The sequence below is a fragment of the Lingula anatina genome, chromosome 5 (genome assembly GCF_051362555.1).
Source record: "Lingula anatina isolate TDL-2025a chromosome 5, LinAna3.0, whole genome shotgun sequence".
NCBI classification, from domain to species: Eukaryota; Metazoa; Brachiopoda; class Lingulata; order Lingulida; family Lingulidae; genus Lingula; species Lingula anatina.
This window is the reverse complement of record NC_141771.1, coordinates 9,107,827-9,128,920: the sequence shown is the minus strand read 5'-3', so window position 1 is coordinate 9,128,920 and position 21,094 is coordinate 9,107,827. Positions and strand designations below refer to the sequence as shown.

General features: G+C 37.2%; 3 protein-coding genes across 4 annotated transcripts; 1 reads left to right on the top strand and 2 right to left on the bottom strand.

The window, feature by feature from the left end:
• The first annotated feature begins 268 nt into the window (after positions 1-268).
• LOC106177678 (uncharacterized) lies at positions 269-5,169 on the top strand. Of its 2 annotated transcripts, none has more exons than XM_087013845.1 (3): positions 269-1,059; positions 2,965-3,051; positions 4,003-5,169. In XM_087013845.1, exons 1-3 carry the CDS (start codon positions 732-734, stop codon positions 4,557-4,559), a joined length of 972 nt encoding a protein of 323 aa, XP_086869971.1. In that variant the 5' UTR covers positions 269-731; the 3' UTR covers positions 4,560-5,169. The 2 variants fall into 2 exon arrangements, with proteins under 2 accessions (XP_086869971.1, XP_013415978.2); XM_013560524.2 differs by having other exon boundaries at positions 284-1,059; positions 3,925-5,169.
• Positions 3,959-14,213, bottom strand: LOC106177676 (uncharacterized). The gene is made up of 16 exons (XM_013560522.3): positions 14,077-14,213; positions 12,867-13,012; positions 12,517-12,647; positions 11,799-12,003; positions 10,907-11,022; positions 9,828-9,912; positions 9,514-9,681; positions 9,204-9,290; positions 8,806-8,900; positions 8,497-8,607; positions 7,952-8,012; positions 7,342-7,449; positions 6,936-7,000; positions 6,717-6,788; positions 6,218-6,387; positions 3,959-5,866 (listed from the first exon to the last, which is right to left on the bottom strand). The coding sequence occupies exons 1-16, from the start codon at positions 14,135-14,137 to the stop codon at positions 5,658-5,660; spliced, it is 1,890 nt and encodes a 629-aa protein (XP_013415976.2). The 5' UTR covers positions 14,138-14,213; the 3' UTR covers positions 3,959-5,657.
• Positions 14,214-17,827: 3,614 nt separating this feature from the next.
• On the bottom strand, positions 17,828-21,000 carry LOC106177666 (uncharacterized). The gene is made up of 2 exons (XM_013560505.2): positions 20,633-21,000; positions 17,828-20,105 (listed from the first exon to the last, which is right to left on the bottom strand). The coding sequence occupies exons 1-2, from the start codon at positions 20,740-20,742 to the stop codon at positions 19,199-19,201; spliced, it is 1,017 nt and encodes a 338-aa protein (XP_013415959.2). The 5' UTR covers positions 20,743-21,000; the 3' UTR covers positions 17,828-19,198.
• Positions 21,001-21,094: the final 94 nt, after the last annotated feature.

The window sequence follows — 21,094 nt, the reverse complement described above, 5'->3', positions numbered from 1 at the left end:
ATATATAGGCTATTACAAGTTAATTGTAATCTGCAGAGCAGAGGTAAAGTGGAAAATGTAATTTAAGGAAACAATTTCATTAAAAAGTGGATCTAAGTTTACTGCATATCAAGAGACAAACAAATCCTTAGTTGTCAGCTCATAGTGTTTACAAGCAAAACACCAATATCCCGGAGTATCAGAGGCTAACTTCACACGTCTTCTCACCTTGTCACAACCAGGCATATATAGAGACTGGGCGCTGGCCCGTATCACTAGAGAGGGGATACCATTTGTTTGCTGGATATCAATGCAAACGGAGAGGCAAGTTGGACTTGAATGCCCTACGACTAAGCAACTAAGAGAGCAGTATGACCTCAAATTTAATAGTGCACACGAGCTTTGTGAAGGCACCGTGAAATTTGTTGAAGATTTTATGCACAAAGCTTACACCCAGTATCTACATGTATAAATTAATTATCAGCAGCAGTAATAAGCGCTGTGTACGTTTGTGTGCTTTTTGATAGAGCATTTTTTTTTTGCTTATGTTGCCACACCTACAAGGACATAAACTACTACTGCAGTGCACGTGCCTGGCCCGGCCCCAATTTGGCCTCGCTGTCACCCGCACCCTTTGTCCTTAACACACATCGGATAAAAGACCTGCAGGCGTTCTCATAACACACTGCTGGACGGGACATATTTCTAAACAACTTAAGACCATACAGCAATCCAGAAATTACTTGACAAAGATGATAACAGGAATGTTGGCGCCTGTGGTAGGAAGACGTGTGATGATTTCACGGCTTTGTAGTACTAAGTACGGTGAACGTTTGCCTACAGTATTAGATCCATTTTGCAGACTCGCGGGTCCCGTGCCTGTGCCTCAGCGGGCCTTCACTTGGAATATGGAGGGAAGCCACGGGCTTCTCATACGCCGAGGGAGAAAAGAAGACATCCCTGGGGTATGGAAACTGACAGAGGAAGCCACGTGGAATACACATCAAGACATGATTGAGACCTATTTTAAAATAAGTGAAAAAGGCTGGATTATCGCAGAAAAGGACGGAAAAGCAGTGGGTGAGTTTTTCAGTCTAATAATATTCAAACTTGAAGGATTGGTTTGTTGGTTTGGTTATGTTTGTAAGAAAAGAATTCCTTCAGCTCTGTTATAGTCTATATGTTTGTTTTGCTCTCTTATTCATACAGCAAAATTGGTTTTATGTAGTCCTTCGTGTATTATATGATCTTGAAATATATTTTTTTTATTTTGCATGAACATTTTCAAAAGACATATGCTCTTTATCCTCGCTTTTGTAAACAATTATCACAGTAGACAGAAGTAATATACATATGGGTCGTTTTATGAGCTGCTTTTTAGGGGATCACAATGTAATTTCAAAGGGGAACGGAGAAAAAGTTCTAGAATATTTTTATCACTATCCTGTGACCTTCCTCAGTTGTTTAGATGTAAAAGAGGTGCACCGTTATTCTTTGTAACCCTAGGTAATAATATGCGTGTCGTGTGTTTTATCAGTTTAAAAGTCTTGTGCATCACGCGAAGGGCATACAAAGATACTGGTAGGTCGCTAAGCATGGGCCATTTGATGCGGCACATTTTTCTGGTGTAATATTTGAACTGTAATTATTAACAAAGGAAGAAAGAGGCGAGGTCTTACCGAACTGTTATTGTATAAGTTCTGGGATTGAGAACAAAATGCTCAGTCATTGCATATAGATAATCAGACACGTTTCGAAAATACTATTGTCATTATCTGGAACATTCCATGAAGATGGATAAAAATGCAGTGATTGCAAAATTATATCTGTAAAAAGTAAAAGAATAAATTGACTTTGTTACCACTGTTGGAATATTGCCATTGAAGACAAATAAAACTTTTAAAACGTGTATTGACAGAATAATAACCTCAATCAATTGATTTATCGTAATTGAATCGTAATCAGTTCGTGATTTATCAAGAATTGCAAGAACTGACTATGAATATATAAGAATCTGTTAAGAATATTCCTGGCGATTCGTGGGATTCGTGCTCTGTGTGAAATAGGAGCATAAGCGCGGATTTTGATATTTGCTCTTTTTCCAAAATTGTTACATAGTTATGGAAAGTGTCAGGAAAGGAAGATAAAAATGCTGGGAAAATGCTGTTTATCCCGAGAAAATTCGTTAAATATGATTTTTGGGAAAACCATGGGCTCCGTAACTCGAAAGCATCGCGAGCACAAGCATGGGGATTCACCTCGATTCCATAACTTGGGATTTACTCACCCATATAATAGCCTCGAAATGAAAGGTAATATCGCTATCGCAGTTCGCAACGCCTTCGAGTTACGGAGCCCAGGCTTGGAAGATTTTAACTTTCCACTCTTGCACGCAGGGCTACAGAGCCGCATGTATGTAATAACATGTATGTTCAGCAGATATTACTGCGCATATATTACTGCGCAGTTATTACTCTGGCTATATACCAGCTGTGCATAACTTTGTTTTCTGTTGAATTGTAACTGTAATTCCGGTGCTCTTAACTACAACGTGACTACCCTTACGAAAATTTCCTATCGGGCGTTCCATAGGATGCTTTATTTGTGATTTATATGACGCTACAGGCATTTTGGCAAATTTCCTTAAAAACCCTATATGCCGTCCTTCAGGACTCCATAGGATTTTGGCCAATTACTGATAGGACATCCTATAGGATCCTGTAGGGCCCTATTGAATTTGGGCGCTAACAATTCAAGTTTTGATGAAAATAGATTTGAACCCCTTTATTTTCAGTAGATCGCGGCTGAGGTACCCAAGAGGGAAAGGTAACGTCGTCAGTTAGACTAAGCTTCAGCTCATCATTAGTTGTCAAACTTCATTTATGATTGAAATTGTGATTGAAATTATGAGCTAGAAAGCAGATATAAAAATGCAACTGTGCATTACTAACGATGGCGTTTTTTTCTCTTTTAATTTATTTAAAGGTTGCATTCTGGCTCATGACTTTAATGATGACCTGACTACAGTGGGCCACTTCATAGTGTCGTCGAAAATGCGGAAGCACGGTGTTGGTAAGCACGTTACAGCGGTTCCCATTGAATCACATTTCCAAATAGTAGTCGTAATTTTAAGAGGCTACAGATAATGTTTCAACAGCAGATTACTATTCTTCTATGGGACCATTCCCACAGATATTTGGATCGATCTATCTCTTTGGGGAGTCTCACTAAATTGCTATCAAACTAACCGGCTTAAACGTCTGTCAAGCCTAGTGAAACTATTAGGGGGTAATTATCTTTACTCCTAGCTGATTCGGTAGGCGTGACAGACATTTAAGCCTCTTGAGCTGATAGCAGGGAGTTAGGTCGATCCAGATGGATCGATCTAAGTATGGGAACCCAGTCTATGACTCTGTTCAAAGCAAGTTGATCCGGGAGAGATCGGATCAAATATGATAGCTTGCCAACATTTAACTGCGGATCAGTTAGTCAGTGGATCAACTTGGTTGTGAACAGGGCCTATGTTCATAGTATTCATGATACAGAATTAGGATGATATTGCCAATCCTTCATCATGCAGCTACATTTGTTATCTGTTCGACAATGATCGCTTAAAAGTTTTCTGAAAATGTTTATGATATTTAAAAGAAAAATTACCCACTTTATTCCAATTCCAATGAACTTAGTAGAAGATCTTCAAATATCAATCAGTACAGCTAAAGAGACATGCTACGAAACATTTCTTAAATGATTGTATAAAACGTTGGCATTTCAATTTAGCCCGTAAATATTTGCCAGTAATTTACAATTTTAAATAATATTGTATACAACGCTGAGATGAATCATGTAGAGCTGTTCTTAAGTTCTCTATGTTATTATTATTACAGAAAGTTGGTAACAGAAAGCATATTTTGATTTTAGTTTGCGGTTTTTATTTTCTTTCAGGGGCACAAATTATAAAAACATTTTTAGAAGAATATGGCGACAGAAATATTCATTTTAATTCCATTTCCTATATGACAGATACATATGAAAGATACATTGGCTCTCCGCTCCTTAAAGGAGACGTGCTAGGAAAATATTTCGGCGTCTTCAAAAACTTCCCACTGCCATCGGATGCAGAACGAAAATACCATATATCTGACGTGAGGCATATTGACCAGTCGGATCTCATTGATTATGATACGTCATATCACGTGATACCAAGACCAGAAATGCTGAAGTTATGGCTTGGCCAAACGACGGCAGAATCACTCGTCTTGTTGGAGAAGGGAAAGATAGTCGGGTACGGATCAATTAGGCCAGCTAGGAACGGTTTCTACCTTGGACCCCTCTATGCAGAAGATACGATCGGAACCATGGTTCTCTTCAAGGCTCTGGTAGACCTCATTCCACGAGATTCCAACGTTGATTTTTTTCTGCCCCATGCGAACGAAGCAGGTCGACTGATTCTGAAGGCCAACAAAAACACTGTAGGCTTGTACGCCACTTTTCACAAATGTTTTACGAAAAGTTATATCCCATTGCCAAAGTGGAATAATATATTTGCAGTACTCTTTAACGAGTGCGGATTGTGCTAAGATAATGCTAAAATTTTGCATTTTACCTATGTATTAGTTTATTCATTCCAATTGGAATAGTCGTCGAGCTCTCTCACGAGCCCCCTTACCTTGCCGAAGCCAATTTACGCACTGCTTGCGTATAATCATCACGTCTATATAGTGCGATGGAATATTTTAATCATTTTATTATTCAGACACATGTGGATTGTTAAATGAAAGACAAAATACATACTCCACCGCTTGAAATTTGATTAATCCAGTTCATAATTAGAACACACATATAAATGCTATATTGTATATGAGCACGTGTACTCAAGGTATTCATTGTAAACATTTTGTTCTACGCTGTTATACATTTATACTAATTTCACATTGAATATGAACTATTTTAGTTTAAAAGGTATGTCTATATGTGCTGAGGTCATTATAATTATAACTTATCCTAAAAATTAGGCCAAGTGTGCCATTAACCTACCAATTCGTCTTGTACAGATATTACATTACATAGAACAGCCTATGTATCACATGGATCAGGTCAGATAGTATAGAGCTTTTGGGCTGGTCCTAGTATGATTGTGACATATCATGATTCTGTCAAAAATAAAGCTTCATATTTTGCAACGCCTGAGCATATTTTGAAATTTTGTATACACTTGTGACAGGTTTTGCGGTGCGTGAACTGAATGAAGCAGTGTGTCAGAGAATTATTGGTTGAATGAGGGGCAATTCGCTACCAGAAAGTGTTTTCAAGGCTTTCTGTGAACGCCTTTGCTTTTGCTATAAGATATGACCTCTAAGAAGCATTTCTGAATCGCGCCAGATCGTCGTTTATTTCTGCAACGATCGAGTTGGAACCATCAACGTTTCCGTTTTTCATTTATTGAGCCAGGTTTCGTCTGTGCCAAAGTGGTCAAATTACAGTTCAATTTAGGGTATAAAGCTTGACGTCGTCTAGATTTCCATCGATAGTTTATTATAACAATAGTTACAACAGGTTTCAAACTGTGACAGCCAATAAGCCATGTATAAAACCATGCTTAGGTTATTTATCCCTGAACCCGAAAATAATTTGTCTAAATAGCCCGTTTTAGCATGTTTCCAAGGGACAAAAATGTGTTAAGCGGTGGACTGTTTGGTGATATGGCAAAGAACAACCACGACAGCCACCATATTCCCGGCATTTATGAAAAAAGCACCACTGGTCGGTTTAGAAGTTGGTTTGCTCTCCCTGATGTAGCCATCAATAACTGCCTCCAGTATACTCAGGGGCACTGGTCCAGTCTTCAGAATACGATTATGGAATTCTTTCAGGTCGAAATGTGCTCCTGAAAAGTATAATGTATAATGTAAAAACATCACAAGTTGTTGTTGAGGTGGATACGCCACGCATGTATGCATGCATACTTGTATGCACGTGAAAGTGCACGTGGAGGTACATGTATGTTCATACTGATACTGTTTTGTAATCCGGAATATACGTAAGATTTGAGAAGAGTGTGACTGGCGACTAAAAAGAAATGTGTGTGAGTGTGAGCAAAAGAAAGAGAGAAGGAGATAGAGATGATCTAACTTTCTTCCAATCACACATATTCATAATGAAACACATACACAGAGAGAGAGAGAGACACATGGAGAGAGATTGGTTAAAATAATAGAGAAATGACTTATCCGCTCACCTAGTGCGTCTTCTGCCTTCTTCCTCAATTCTTTAATCTTGAGCTCCCCAATCTTGTATGCGCATGCTTGGCCCGGCCACGTGACATATCGGTCCACCTCTATCTTGATCCCGTCTATGGAGTTGGCCGTGTAATTAGCAAACAGTTCAACAGCGTGCTCCTTCGTCCAGCTAAATGATATCGAAATCAACCCTTTATATCTGTATCTGTCCATATACGTCTAAGAAGGCCACTACTGGTATGAGATAGACGGATAGAAGAGAGATAAACGTGTAAATCGAATTCAGAATTTTAAATAAAGAAGGAAAGTTTTGAGAGGGGTGGGGGGGGGGCAGTAATCAGATTTTTACCCTGAGTGTGGGATAGCTAAAACTGCTGGTCAATCACTGACGTACTAGTTGCTAACCTCCGATATATCCAGAATCGCGATATCAAATGCCACATTATGTGTGTTTTACCTTTATTCTTCATAAGAAAAACATACATATATTCTACTTACTTGAAGTAATGCAGTCCAGTATCAGCGACCAAACGACATGCTCGGAATATTTCGGAGGAATATCGACCAAAGCTGAAAAAACATATGAACCCTTTCTTTCATGAACTGTACAATAAGTTGAGAACTGTTTATTGAAAATAATGCAGTAATACTGGTGTTGGTGACTGTAACCAATGTGTCGTTTAAAAAAGGTCAAATGGGTTGCCATAATTTACTTACAGTTCGTAGTCGTTTCTATAGACACCCATTTCCTCTCCCAAAGCTTCCGCATAAAGTGCCCAACCCTGCAGGATACAAAAGCAATATTTTAATCAGATAGGGCCCATTTTGTATTTTTCAGGCGCGAAATGCCACGCCGTGTTATAAATCCAAATATAAAAGTTATACATTTATCCTTGTCACCTACGTATGTATACAGAGAGATAATTGCTTTGTAAAGTGTTGTTGTACACCAATATCGCTACGTTGACATTATGAAGACGTCTGTCAAAGTAGAAAAGTACAAATACTTTTGAGGGAATTCCTATTGATAAAAAGCCAAAGCCAAATCAAAACAAGAGAAATGCTTCCTTTCAAAACACCTATTTATCACATATCCGTTGGCGTACGTAATTCTTTACCTTACCTCTGTATATGCTGTGTGGAACGGAAAGTTAAAGGGGACGGCGTAGTATTTGGAATACTCTGTATTCTTCCTGTACGTCGGCAGATTCTCCGTGACTTGGTACACTGTCTACAGAGTAAAATAATAATTAAGATATGAGGAAAACGATCGACGGGATACAGATAGTGGCAGGCAAAGTTATAATGTTATTTCTTCACAAAGCGAGTTTGAAAACCATTTGTATTATATTCACATTAAATATGTCGTGTTTTAAACTGTGTTGTCAGCTTCAAAATATAAAAATTCAAGACCGCGACGGTGTCTTAAAAACCAATGAAACTGTTGATGGGTATTGTTTGGATGGAACGCAATTTCAAAAAAGTATCTGATCACAATTTCTGAGAAATTATTTTGAATGCATTATTTCGACGAAGCTGGTCTCTAAGATAGAGGATACACCGAACTAAGGTCATTGTCCAATATCATCATCATAAAATGAATATTGATATCTTGGTCGCCTTTCATTTTTAAACGCCTATTTTTCAATTGTAGTTTTTCCAAATCTTACACACATGCACGTGTATACGCACACTGTCGTATATTACTATAGTGGTATAAAGGTTTCAGTCACCTGGAAATGGTGTCCCGGCTCCAGCTCGTGTAATGTCAATGCTACCATTTCAGGTGTCAATCTGGGGAAAATGTAAGCATAAACTCAAAACCGACAACTACATGTACCTAAAGATGCCAGTGTCGCTTACAGCACCAGAGAGAGAGAGAGAGAGAGAGAGAGAGAGAGAGAGAGAGAATAACAAAATGGAACAGCGACTTATAGTAATATAAACCCCTGTCCACTATAGCTCAAGACTAATTCATGCTGGCCACCACAGTATAAACATTTTTTCTTATAGATCGGCATTATGGTCGTCTTAACATGTCGGCTGGACAAATATAAATGTTGGGAAGTTACTACTAAACAAATATTAATATATCTTTTTGTCAATTTAACTATTTTTTCTCCGAAGCTGTAACCTTTACAGAAACAACTATATGTAAGATGTGACTGCACTATGGGATCAGTAGATAAAGCTTAATTAACATTAGATGTCGCCTATGGAATAGACGTATACCAACTACTACCGTTGCAGAAATGACTGTGAAATATGGGAAACTAACCTCGTTTTGGGGTTCCTGAGATTGACCTCAAAGTACCCTGGGCCATATGTGTCCCCTTCTTGAAACAAGAAATACTGCCCATCTGGTCCATCAAATGCCATTGGACGAACACTTAATGATACAGAATATGTGGTAAATTGTATATCAAGGATTAACAAAATTTGACAATGTAAAAAGTGAATAATATAAATGTGTGTATGTAAAATACAGAAAAATTCCAATTTCCAAAATACTTTGAGACCGGTACCACCATTTCAATGTGTTTAAGCTACGGACCTCTTAATTTATTACTATTTTTTTAATACTCACTCAAATGGGATATGCGGAATATCTTTGAAAACCTTAGGTAGCTGCGGCGGTATCAACTCATTCGCTATCTTCTTATATTCTGCTAACAACTGCTCCTACAAATGCAAAAAAACATCTGAACTAGTGGTCAGACGGTATTAGAATCATTCAAAATAATTAAAAGGGTTATAGAACAAGCATATTTATGCATTTGTAATCAGGTACATTTTGTAATTAGTTTAAAAAAATTTAAACCAATACTCTTTTTAGTAACGGTTAAGAAATTTCCATGGCAAAATAGCATTTTCACTGCTTCACGTTTTAAATATATGTTTGTGTTTACATTCTTTGTAGGACATTGTGACGTCATAGTATGCTTGTTACAGATACATTTTTCTTGTTGGCGATTGCAAACTTACTGAGGTATTGTAGAAAAATCTTGTATCATTTTTCAAGGTGTCAACGAATTCACGAATTGACCCTGAGAATCCCAGTTTGGCAAGAATCTGAAATAAAAAAATCACAAGGTGATTGACAAGAAAATATACCAAAAGTATAATACATTATAACACATTCGGCAATATTCATGTTCTGAACATTTCAGCAGTTAAATTTTGTCTGGTTCTGATTGACTGTTTTTCAGCAAATCAATTTCCTCTTGATACGGCGGAATGAAACTTCTATTACACACTGATTTGATTGGCTTAACTTCAGCAAGTCAATCCCCACCTTTTTCATCTCTGTGGAAATCCTACGTATTTCATTCCACCCCTTCTCGTGCACTTCTTCTGGGCTAAGATCAGTGGTCACGTGCCACTTAAGACACGCCTTGTAGTACTCTGACCCTCTGTCAAGGCTGCTCACTCCTAAACCAATTCGGGAATTAGGGAGATATTCCTTGAATGAAAATAGAATACTATATATATCAAGATAATAAATCTGTATTATTTATTTTTTATTTTTACTGCAGCATCTACATAAAAATATTCAGGAACAGTTGGAACTTTTTACGGCTTATTTATTATCCGTGCTTATCAACTTACGTTAGTAATAAAATCTGACAGGTTTGCGTAGGCTGGTTGGACTTTGTTCCGAATGACGTCAAGTCCTCTACTTCGCAGTTGGTCTCTACGGCAAATAAACCAACAAATAACATGCTATATTATATCGTTGTGGATTTGTGAAAAATATGTGATTTTTTAAAACGGTATGTGTTTATAACTTAAGTGACTGAGTCTGCCAAGCCTGAATACCGAAATGGGTGAAGGGCGAAAGTGGACAGAGATCCTCTATTTGTCAGAGTTGCTCTTTTTTTCACTTGCTTGATTCATTTTAACTCTTCTATAATTTCATTATCTATTAGCTATTTTATGTTTCTATGAGTGTACTTTGTTTAATTTTTCAGATAACAGATAATTTAATAATTCCATCCATCATTTCTTTATAAACTCCTTTAAGATATTGTGATAAGCTACGACCATATAATGATTATCTTTTTTATTGTAACAGTCGTCTAAACAACAGAGATATAGCTTTAAAATCAGTTTCAGTATGTTTTTGAGTAGAAATAAATGTATTGACTTCAAGAGGATGTATGTATTCTACATTTTTATACGGTCTTTCTTCAAGTTCGGCTTTATCAGTCGTAAAATGCACCTTTATGGATTATAAAAGTTATGACGATTTCAACGCTAGGCAGTATGTAATATTTTTTGCACAAACTGGATTAACAGAAATAGCTAAAAACCGACCGATAAGCACTGGGCTCAGATGACCTTGATATTTACATATTTTGTTGGTAATACGATGAAATGATTAATTTCTTTGTTTTAAGACTATTGGTTAAGCACATGGTCTATATACCTGTACTTCTTATATTTCAGGGTCATACCAAAAAATTATCAATTTCCATCTTCAATAAGACAGCAACAACACAAATAAATAAATAAATAAATTAGACCACTAAAGAGCGTTTACAGATTGCAATTTGAAAAAAACTTGGTAGAGTATATACCTACACCATGGTTATTAAGGGATAATGTTTAACTTCCAGGACACTTATTTGTTTAAAAAGATCTATCATTCATTATATGCCTTTTATATAAAAAGTATTGGTACTTACGTGTCATTTGTTGAGAAAGAAAGGTTGGCCAGTTGGTCCAGGAATGGACTGTAAAATTTAGTTTCATTGGCCGCCAAGTTTGTAATGGTGTCCGCTATTTGTCCCGGAATCCTATCCTACAGTAAAAAATACAACTTGAGTTACAATAGTGGTATAGAAATAACATCATTATATGTCGAAGAAATAACAGTGTGTTTTAAGGGATACTTCTTTAGTCTAGTTTTACAGAGATCTTGTTAAATTTGGCTAGCAAAATAAAAAAAAAAATCGGTGTAAAAGGGAAGGCACAATGAATCAAGAGGGACAGTTTTAAAAGTAAAAACTCATCCCTAAAAAACACCATGGCATGTCTCATCGTGCAGCAAACAATCGTATACAATATATCACGCCGTTAATCCTCAAACTCCCTACACCCAATTATGGCGTTATTCAAAAAGTGTAAACATGTTACCATGGAGATCTTTAAGAAATAAATAAACTATTATAACGATGCATCTATGAGAATCTTCTATTTTCAAATCCCCAAAGATGGCCTGGGGGTCGAAATCTTGGGTAGAATACTATATATTTTAGTAAATCTTTATACATGCATCATTATGATAACTTATTTATAATAATAATAAGTTTATTGAGCACTAAATGATGTGAATACATTTGCAGGCTCTCTAGACTACAATATTTACACAATATATATGGATATACAAATATATATGTTTACATATGTAGTATGTTGAATTATACATGTGTTAATGCAATTTATGCTATAATATTAATTAATTAAGCTATTCACAGCATTATTGACAGTAAGTGGCTGTGATATACTAGATTTCAGGTGAACTATGTATTTTAACAGCAGTCTTTACAAATTCTGCTATTACTGTATTTATGTTACCATGGAGACATTATGGTTAGTCCTGTTCAGTTCAATGGCCCTCCTCATCAGCACCACTATCTGCTCTAGGCGACTGGGAAGAAGTTGTAATCGCTGGAGATAACTCTCATAATTCTCCTTCGTTTTGAAAGGTATAAATTCTATAAAAGTGTCCCAGTCGATATGTGGGCCTTCAAGGAAGTTAATTGGGGTCAGGGAATTGTACCTAAAAACAAAAATATACATTAAGTTAATTATTTATGTTAAATATAATAATTTTTTACATTTGTTAATGGTTATGATTAAGCCACTGCTTTTTAAAATCATTTCAAGTTATTTGTGTTATTTGTTATGGCTCAATGTTTTTTTCTACTTTTTTTAGAAATTAAGATTCCTTGAAGTTAACAGGATACAAGGACAATGTCATCCTTTCAATCATTAAGTGCAAATCATCGGAATCAATGGCAGGTCGAAGGAAGACGGGAAAAGAAATTGATAGGAGGGGAGTGGTCAAGAAGGGTGCACTTGTGACGTCCCCCTGCTCACAAGAATATTGTCGTCGCCGCAAAATTCTATTCTTTATGCTGAAATACTATTTCGATGGCGGATCGGAGAGAGAGAGAGAGAGAGAGAGAAGAGAGAGAGAGAGAATAATTTAATCTTAACAACTAATTCAGTGGCGGGGTGAGAAAGAACTCCCATACCCCTGCCGATTCCAACCCCAGCAGGTAATACTTACAAGTGCCAATCGTAACCGCTGACAAATGCCTTTAAAAATTCATGCGTGACGTCATAGTTCAGTTGGCTCTTTTCCTCCAGTTTAGTGCGATTAATTTTGTCAAGTCTCGCCAAGTAGTCCTCACACTTCGCCTAGAAAGTACCATATATTTCTCTCATTCATGTTTCATAGTGTAATAATATTTAATAACATATGGTAAATTAACAAATTTACAGGTACGGGGGTACTCATTCATTTTCTTTCTTTCTTTTTCGTTTCTACAGAGCGAATAAAAAGAAAAGGACTGTTGGAATCAAGCTTCTACACCTTTTTGCATTTGATTCTACATCATTTCGAACACGTTCTAATACCTTCCTTGCTTCATACGCTTCAATGGTCAGGTTCTCTAGTCGGTTTCCGTATCGACTTTCACCGCTAGTTGTCGCAAACTGCGGGTTGTCTTGAAGGCGCCAGTCGTAGAAATCTATCATCAGTTGATTCAGGTCTGTTTTCTCGTCTGAAACGAGGTCATCATCCATGAGGCCTTCTTATAAAGATAAGGTCTTTGTAGTGTTAAACAACATGACTCTGTTTTTAAGGTTAAATATATGAAAAATGTATCATTCCTTTCTTAAAACCGCGGAGACTAAAACCAATGGCTATCTGAACCAACTAACAGAACTATGAATATCTTATTTATTTATTTATTTATTTTCTTCTGGGTCAATGTGCATTATAAGGATGGGTCTGTGAAAAAGGTTCTATTTTGAGCCCTCTATTATGTCAGTGGAAAGCGGGAAGAGAAGGGTACGAGTAATCGCCCACTCTTACATGTAGGCTTACCTCTACCCCCGTCCACAGGGATTGTGACTTGTAAGTATTCATACCGCAAGCATGCCACAAAACATAATTAACTTGCATGTTAACCAACTATTCAACTAAAATAATTTATAGACTTGGGGATAGCACGACATTTAGGGTTATGTATTTTTATCAATGTTCCTTGTTCATAGTATTTACCGCTTTATTTGTTACAGTGTATGCATGTCACGGACCGAAATGACTCCATCGTATGACACGATAAATGCATACAAACTTCATTAAAAAAAGACTTATTGAGCAAGTGAAAAGCGTGCTGTTGAAATCATAAATGTAGCTGTTTCGTCTTAGTTTTTAAGCATGCTTTCTTAATACTGATGCCCTCAGCCCTACGTGTAGTTACTATTGTAGAACTGCCATCCTCCATACTTCCTTAGCAACGATCACCTCAGCCAGGCTAGTTAATCATTAACAATGCACCACCCCCATATCTGTAAACATTAGCCAACTTAACAGCAAATCGAAAATACACTTTAAACTACAAATATGTATTTACAATACATGAATACCTGTTTAAAATGGCCATGGGATATACACGTACACTGCCATCCTTTATTAAAAGTGAAACAGTCCATTGCAATGGTTTACAGACGAGTAATCCCCACCCTAAATCATCGGTTGAGTCTAAAGGGGCAGATCCCCCCTCACCCAAATCCATCCTCCGCCATCTCGCGAGTTGCACCTTCATTAATGCTCTCTTACCTGCGAACACAGCCGACCAGGCTGTGAAAAGTAATCCTGTCGCCACAAGGAAGTGAACCATGGCTTCCCGATTTCAGCGGTCGTTGCAGTGTCTCTGTTCCGATAATAATGTGCATGTTGATGGATTTCACAGTTCAAGTTCCTTATCTTTAACCTAAGATGTGCAAACAATAGTGCAAGGTCACATGATACTATTACTGCATAAATCACGATGGTATAAGTGGAGAATATAGTGCTTACAGAAACTCTATCATATTTATAGTTTTTTAAGACGAATGTGTTTATTTACCATGGCTGTGCAAAAAATCACCGAATCTGTCAAAGAACTTGAGATGCAACATAAACTTCTCGAGGAATTTCGATCGGTTACTTTCTCACAGGCGTTCTACAAAGCGTATCCTATCTGTCGCAGAGGGTGAGTTTTTAATATTTCTTGGAAGACCTACAAAGGAAGCCCATATATTATTTAGTTTTATCGAAAAAGAATAAGGTATTTGGATTTATTCTTCTTTATTTTTCAACTAGTCCCCAATGCAGGACCACACACTTGTGCCATCTATTTTGCCAATCATTGATATTCAATCGGTAGAACAGTGGCATCTTGATCCCATATACATCCCTCCACAGCAGTTGTCAGTTCATCCTTTGTTTGTTTTCGTATCCTGGGAAAAAGGTGGAAGTCGCTGAGGCTATAGGTCTGGAGAATAGGGAGAGCGAGAGAGCTGTCCAGTACCACACTTTCCCAGAGTCTTCATCGTAACTCGGCTGTTGTGAGCTGGGGCGTTGTCCTGATGAAGCAAAATTCCATTAAATTTTTTTTTTTTTGAGGTTTTTGTCTCCCCTAAAAAGTGAACAAATTACACCCAGATATATGATCTATGACATCATAAATGCAAATGTGTGAAGCATAATACTATCTGAATGGAGATATGTTTGGAGCTCAAAATGTTTGACATCCTTTCGTATTACAATTACATCATTAAGACTATAGAAATATCTAACCGATCTTTAATCCTAAAATCCCCGACAGTGAAGTTTAGATAAAAGAAGCATGAACACACAAGGGTTGAGGAGATATTACGCGTTAGTTTGCAGGTATGTCACCCAATTGCAAGTTGTTATCACGTTATTTCTGATCGTTGTAATTTGCCAATTATAAGATACATGTAAATGTTTGTATAAATTTGTGATTGTGTGGGTGTTTGTGTATGTGTCTACTTCACTTCTTCTTCCAGAATGATCGAAGGCAGTAGAAGGTTCCCCGACCAATACATAGACACACGTAGTAAATTGTGGGGCCTACTGACTCAATCAGAGATACCTTCTCCAGTACGCATCATGGACTTTGGGGGGGGAACAGGAGAAACAATGGCGCCCATCTACAGAAAACTGGACGTCCTTAATAAGCAAATGATCATCAGCGTGGAGGAACCACACGAGGATTCTCTAAGAAAATACAAAAAGTTAATTGATAGCACGATCAAGGCCTGTATTGATATTACCTATTCCGGGCCATTTCAAGACTACTATGATCATTCTGTAGAAGAGCTGAGGGGCATGAAAGCCTATCCACAACACCTACAGGACAGGGTTCTAGCACTACACGTCCTTTACCATCTGACAAGTCCCTTCGATGATCCCTTTGATCCATACGAGAATATGAAGAAAGCCATCTCAGCAATGTATGCCATTCTTAAACCAGGAGGGCAGATGGTTATAGTGTTATGTAACAATGCAGATAATATATTTGGAGCTGCTTCTCTGAAGTGTTTCGAGGTTCTTTTTCCGAAAAGGTTTAAAAATCTGAAGTTGACATTGGAAGTATGGCAAGATCTTCTGTTCAATGGTGGCATTGTTGACGTAATAAATGCGTCTTTTCCAATGTTTAAGGCTACATTCCAGATTGACGAAGTTGTCCACCACGTTGTTTTGTCGACCCTGGCAGAAGTTGGAACAGCTGTCTCTATAGGTTGTTTTAACGGGCTTTGTGCAGACCAGTCCCCATTTGATCAACGTGTCGTCAAGTTCTGCATGGATTACGTGAAGAATGACGGACACAAGCATGCCCTGCATCTTGACAGTGAAGGGATGTGGTGCTTCCCAATGAATACTTATTATATCACTATCCAGAAGGTCTCAATTGAGTAATTTGTGTGTGACCAAAGTATGGATAATTATTGTAATGAAGATATATACTAATATTTAATTGAACAGGCGTGTATAAATATTAAGGTAGACAACTCTCAATTCCATCAACGTGCTGTCCAGTTTTGCATGGGCTACGTAATGAAGGAATGTCACAAGCATGACCTGTGCTTTGATAGTGAGGGGGCGTGGTGCGTTCCATTGAAAACCAATGGTATAAACTATCCAAGAAGTCGCAATGGGGTAATTTGATATAAGATACGAGTTTTCTTTGTTTTTGAAAGCATAGTCAAACCACCAAAAAAGGATGATGTAATATATACATATTCGGAGGAACAGTCTTTTATAGAAACTGACATGTAAATGTTTTGTTTTGCTTTGACTCCGTGTCTGATGAGACAAACATCAAAGGCTTTTATTGAGTGGTCATGTAAATCATATTAAAAACAAGACTTTTCGCATGGGTTTCTTTTATGTCTGCTAAATCATATTCACGTGGAACAAAGCGATCTTGTACATAATTCCTTTGCTGCAGTATATACTACGCATAAATGAAAACTAGTCAGGTTCTATAATTTAAAAAAGCATCAATCTAAAATCCAATATTATATGATTGATTTGAAAAGACCCATGTGTTTACTAATAGGCATAAAAAAAACGAATAAAAAGAAAGGCAGTGGATACGTTCAATATATGAAAAGATTTTTCATCTTTAAAATACTAAAAGTTATTTTCCTTTTCGTCATCATTGCCTAAGTCCACAGTCCTGAAAAAATGGGGAGGGGCAGTTTGTACACTAATCATGTTCATTAAAAATGATGTCCGTCTATTTTGTACAAGTCTACTTCACAATGTAAGTGTCTGAGCCATATAGAATAGACTTTTCCTACGACACAGAAAAGATAAAAACATGTAGGGCCTACATGTAGGCCTATGTAGTGTGTAGAGTAAAAATAAGGTGTCTTAGTTCATCAAAAATGTTGATACGCTTGGAATACAGGGACCTGTTTCATGAAGGCCGGATAGCGCTATCCTATGGATAAAAATGGCTGCTATCCTCTGTATAGCGCTATCCAGAGGATAGTGCGTTTCGTCAACAACGGATAGCGTTATTCAGGAGATAAATCAGCTTATCCAGAGGATGAAGTTGTCTGCTCGAAACAGGTGGGATAAATCTGCTATCATGCTGTTAAATCATCAAAAATGGCGAACCTGCTTGCTTTGGGAGTAAATCCTATGAGATTTCACAGGCGTAGAATGATTAGAAAGAGAATGATAGAAGATATGTGTTTGCTTTTGATGCTTTGAGTGATACTGAATCAATTTATTACATAACAGACTTTATCAGGGTTGACATCGCGCCTGCTACGAAAAGAACCCATGCAACCTCCGTGAGAGACCAATTGTCTTTTATTTTACTAAAAACATACCTTTTAAATCGATGAAGAAATTCTTAATTGATATTGACAGAATCTGCCAAACATGCCAAGTCAGCCATTTTGTTAGAAAGTATGTCATGACCTTGCCCTTCCAATGCAAATTGTAAACATTGCATGAGGCACAACTAACGCAATGTGATCTGTTTTTTGACACTGACACTAAAATATCCTTTATGTCTCCTCCATCTCAGTGTACCACAAACTTTTATGGTCTCATTCATAGCAAGAAAGAAGGCAACAAGGAGTATTGATTGTTCGTGATTTGGCCAAACAAGGCCGCTTTTATTATATAACCCCTCTATCCTAATCGTTTTAATAATAATAACAATGTAGCAAATTGTTGCCTGTATTAAATGTTATGGCCTTAGGGATAAAAATTATATATCAAAAATTCAATAAGACTCATCATCCTAAAAATTATGATGCGACGAGTCAGCAAAAGTTATTATTTACCAACAATTTTGCACAATTACCCATAATATATTTTCCAAATATATTTTCCAAATATGGTATAGATCACTTCTGTTGTTAGCAATTATCATGGCTTTTACAATGTTTATAGCAACCAACTGGGAATGTATTTTTCCAAATATGGTATTGGATAAATGTTTTATCCACTGGATAACTATCATGCTGTTTATCCAGCCTTTGTGAGACACAGATTTATACAGAGGATAACAATCCAGAGGATAAGAGATTTATACCATGGATAGTGTTATCCATAGGATAGCCTATCCAGCCTTGTTGAAATCGGGACCGGATGATGTCATTTTAAGGCGCTCACACATACTATGATGACCCAGAGGTCAGTGACATCGAAATGATAATGAGAATCAAAGCTTCCTGGTTAGCTAGAATGTATGTGGCCAAAATGGGGATGATAAGCACACAAAGACAGTTTTCAAGATATGCATAACTTTGCTACCAAATGTTAGAGACATTCATAGACATTAGTGTTAAATAAATTTAATAATTGCCTCCCAAGTACTGTAGATGTAATGTTAAGATAGGCTGTTCGATTATGCAGATGTCAGTACACTAATTTCACATTGCAATCTACTGGTATCATAAGGTATGCAGTAGAAACAATTTTTGCCAATTAAACATGGTGACAAAACGTGCTCTGGATTTCGGTAAATTATCAGCTTTTTGTTAGGTCAAATGCCAGCTAGATTCTGCGTTAAAGCTGCTCTTCTGTGGGTTGCTTGGAATAATGGAATAAAGTCTGCCCTCTTTGAGCATGTCACCTCCATTCTTTTTTTATATTGTTTTATCTTTTTCAGTCAAGGCGTGAGTTTTTTTACATGAAACTGAATATATATGTAATATAAACATTAATATCGCAAAGTACAGGTACCGGTAGGTGTGCCTATTTTTGTTGGGTAATAAAACGGCTAAATAAAGTGAATATAGTTTACCGCATCAAATACATTTACATCTGCAGTTCAGTTTCTGTCTTCCGTATTGCTGTATAATCTTATTCCTCCAAATATCAGGCATGTATATGTATGTTTTTATAAACATAAATTATTATCAAATTACGTATTTACGACTTTCTTGATAGCAATATAATGGTTTTTCAGAGGAAAGCACCACATTCCCCCACTATCACGGTACAGGCCATGCTTGTATCCGTCAGTCTTCACGTAATCCATGCAGGATTGGAGAATACGTTGATCGAATGGCGACTGTCCATCACATAGCCCGATAAGACACCCTATAGAGACAGCAGTTCCAACCTCTGCAAGTGTCGGCAAAAAAACTTGGCGGACTACTTCCTCAAGCTGGATTGTAGCCTTAAACATCGAGAATGACGCATTTAATACGTCAGCAATACCACCAGTGAAAAGAAGATCATGCCAGACTTCAAATAGCAACTTGTGGTTTTTCAACTTATGTGGAAAAAGAACCTCGGAACACTTCAGAGACGCGGCTCCAAGTAAATCATCTTCGTTTTTATCTAACACTATAACCATCTGCCCTCCGGGTTTAAGAATGGCATACATTGCTGAGATGGATTGCTTCATATTCTCGTATGGAACAAAGGGCTCATCGAAGATACTTGTCAGATGATATAGGACGTGGACTGCCAGCACCCTGTCCTGCAGCTGTTGTGGATAGGCTTTCAAAGCCCTCAAATATTGTACAGTATGTCCAAGGTAGTTTTTAAGAGGCCCGGGGTAAGCTATATCAATGGAAGCCTTGCCAATATTCTCAATCAACTTTATGTACTCTCTCAGAGAACCCTTATGTGGTTCTTCCACGCTGATGATCATTTCCTTATTAAGGACGTCCAGTTTTCTGTAGATGGGCGCCATTGTTTCTCCATCACCTCCTCCGAAATCCATGATGCGTACTGGTGAACATATTTCCGATTGGTTCAGTACGTCCCAAAGTTTACTGTCAATGTTTTGGCCGTGAAACTTTATGTTGCCTTCATTCATTCTGGAAGTTCATGAAGAAGTAAATAAGGCATATATATATATATATATATATATATATATATATATATATATAAACACTATAGCGGGAACAATTACAGACGTCATTTATCATACCTCTTGTAGAATTGTGACCTCTGGACATTTGTAATTGCTACAACTATATTTTCAGAATATATCGGTAGGTGGGTGTAGTTGTTCAATGAGCATATCGGTTGCAGATATTTTGAAGAATAATCTTGTGTTTAGCACAGGGGTAATTGGGGTATAAGGGTTCATTCCCAATGAAACTACCGTATTTTGCAATTTTACGGGGCTTCTCGCTGCATGCAATAAGGTTAACTGAATGACTCCTTGGTTATAATCATAAAAAATTCGAAGGCGATAAATTCAGTGAAAAACATCTTTCTTTAGATCATAGGGTCTCATTCATGCAAATTCCACTGTCGGGAATGAAGCGATGAACCAAAGGCCGCACTTACAGATCACAATATGTGGAATAACGTAACTGCAAAAAGTACTAATACTCACCCTTCGCTTAAGGCACACCAAATTTTGTAGTACGCTTGTGATAAAGTAACTGATTGGAATTCCTCGAGCAGCTTGTGTTGCATCTCGAGCTCGTCGGTATATTCAGTCATTTTCTGCACAATCTTTCAACAAACTTCAACAAATTCAGCCCAAAGCCTGACCCCCTTTATTTTCACTGCTTACAACAGCAGTCCTTGTAACGCAAATGATATGACGTATGTGCTAAAAATCCATATCTGAAATAACATTTAAAGGACAAACGGAAATGCTGGCGTTCCTCGTTGTAATATGCCAAAATGATAAATACTGGTATAAGGGTTGAAAGAAAAATCGAGTAATGTTATTCAAGTCACCACCTGCTTGGCGAACAATGTAATACGTGCATTCGAAGTCGAAGCAAAATAAGTGGTGGATCTTCTAATTTGTTCTTATTTGAAATCTATTTGTACCTATAAGAACAAA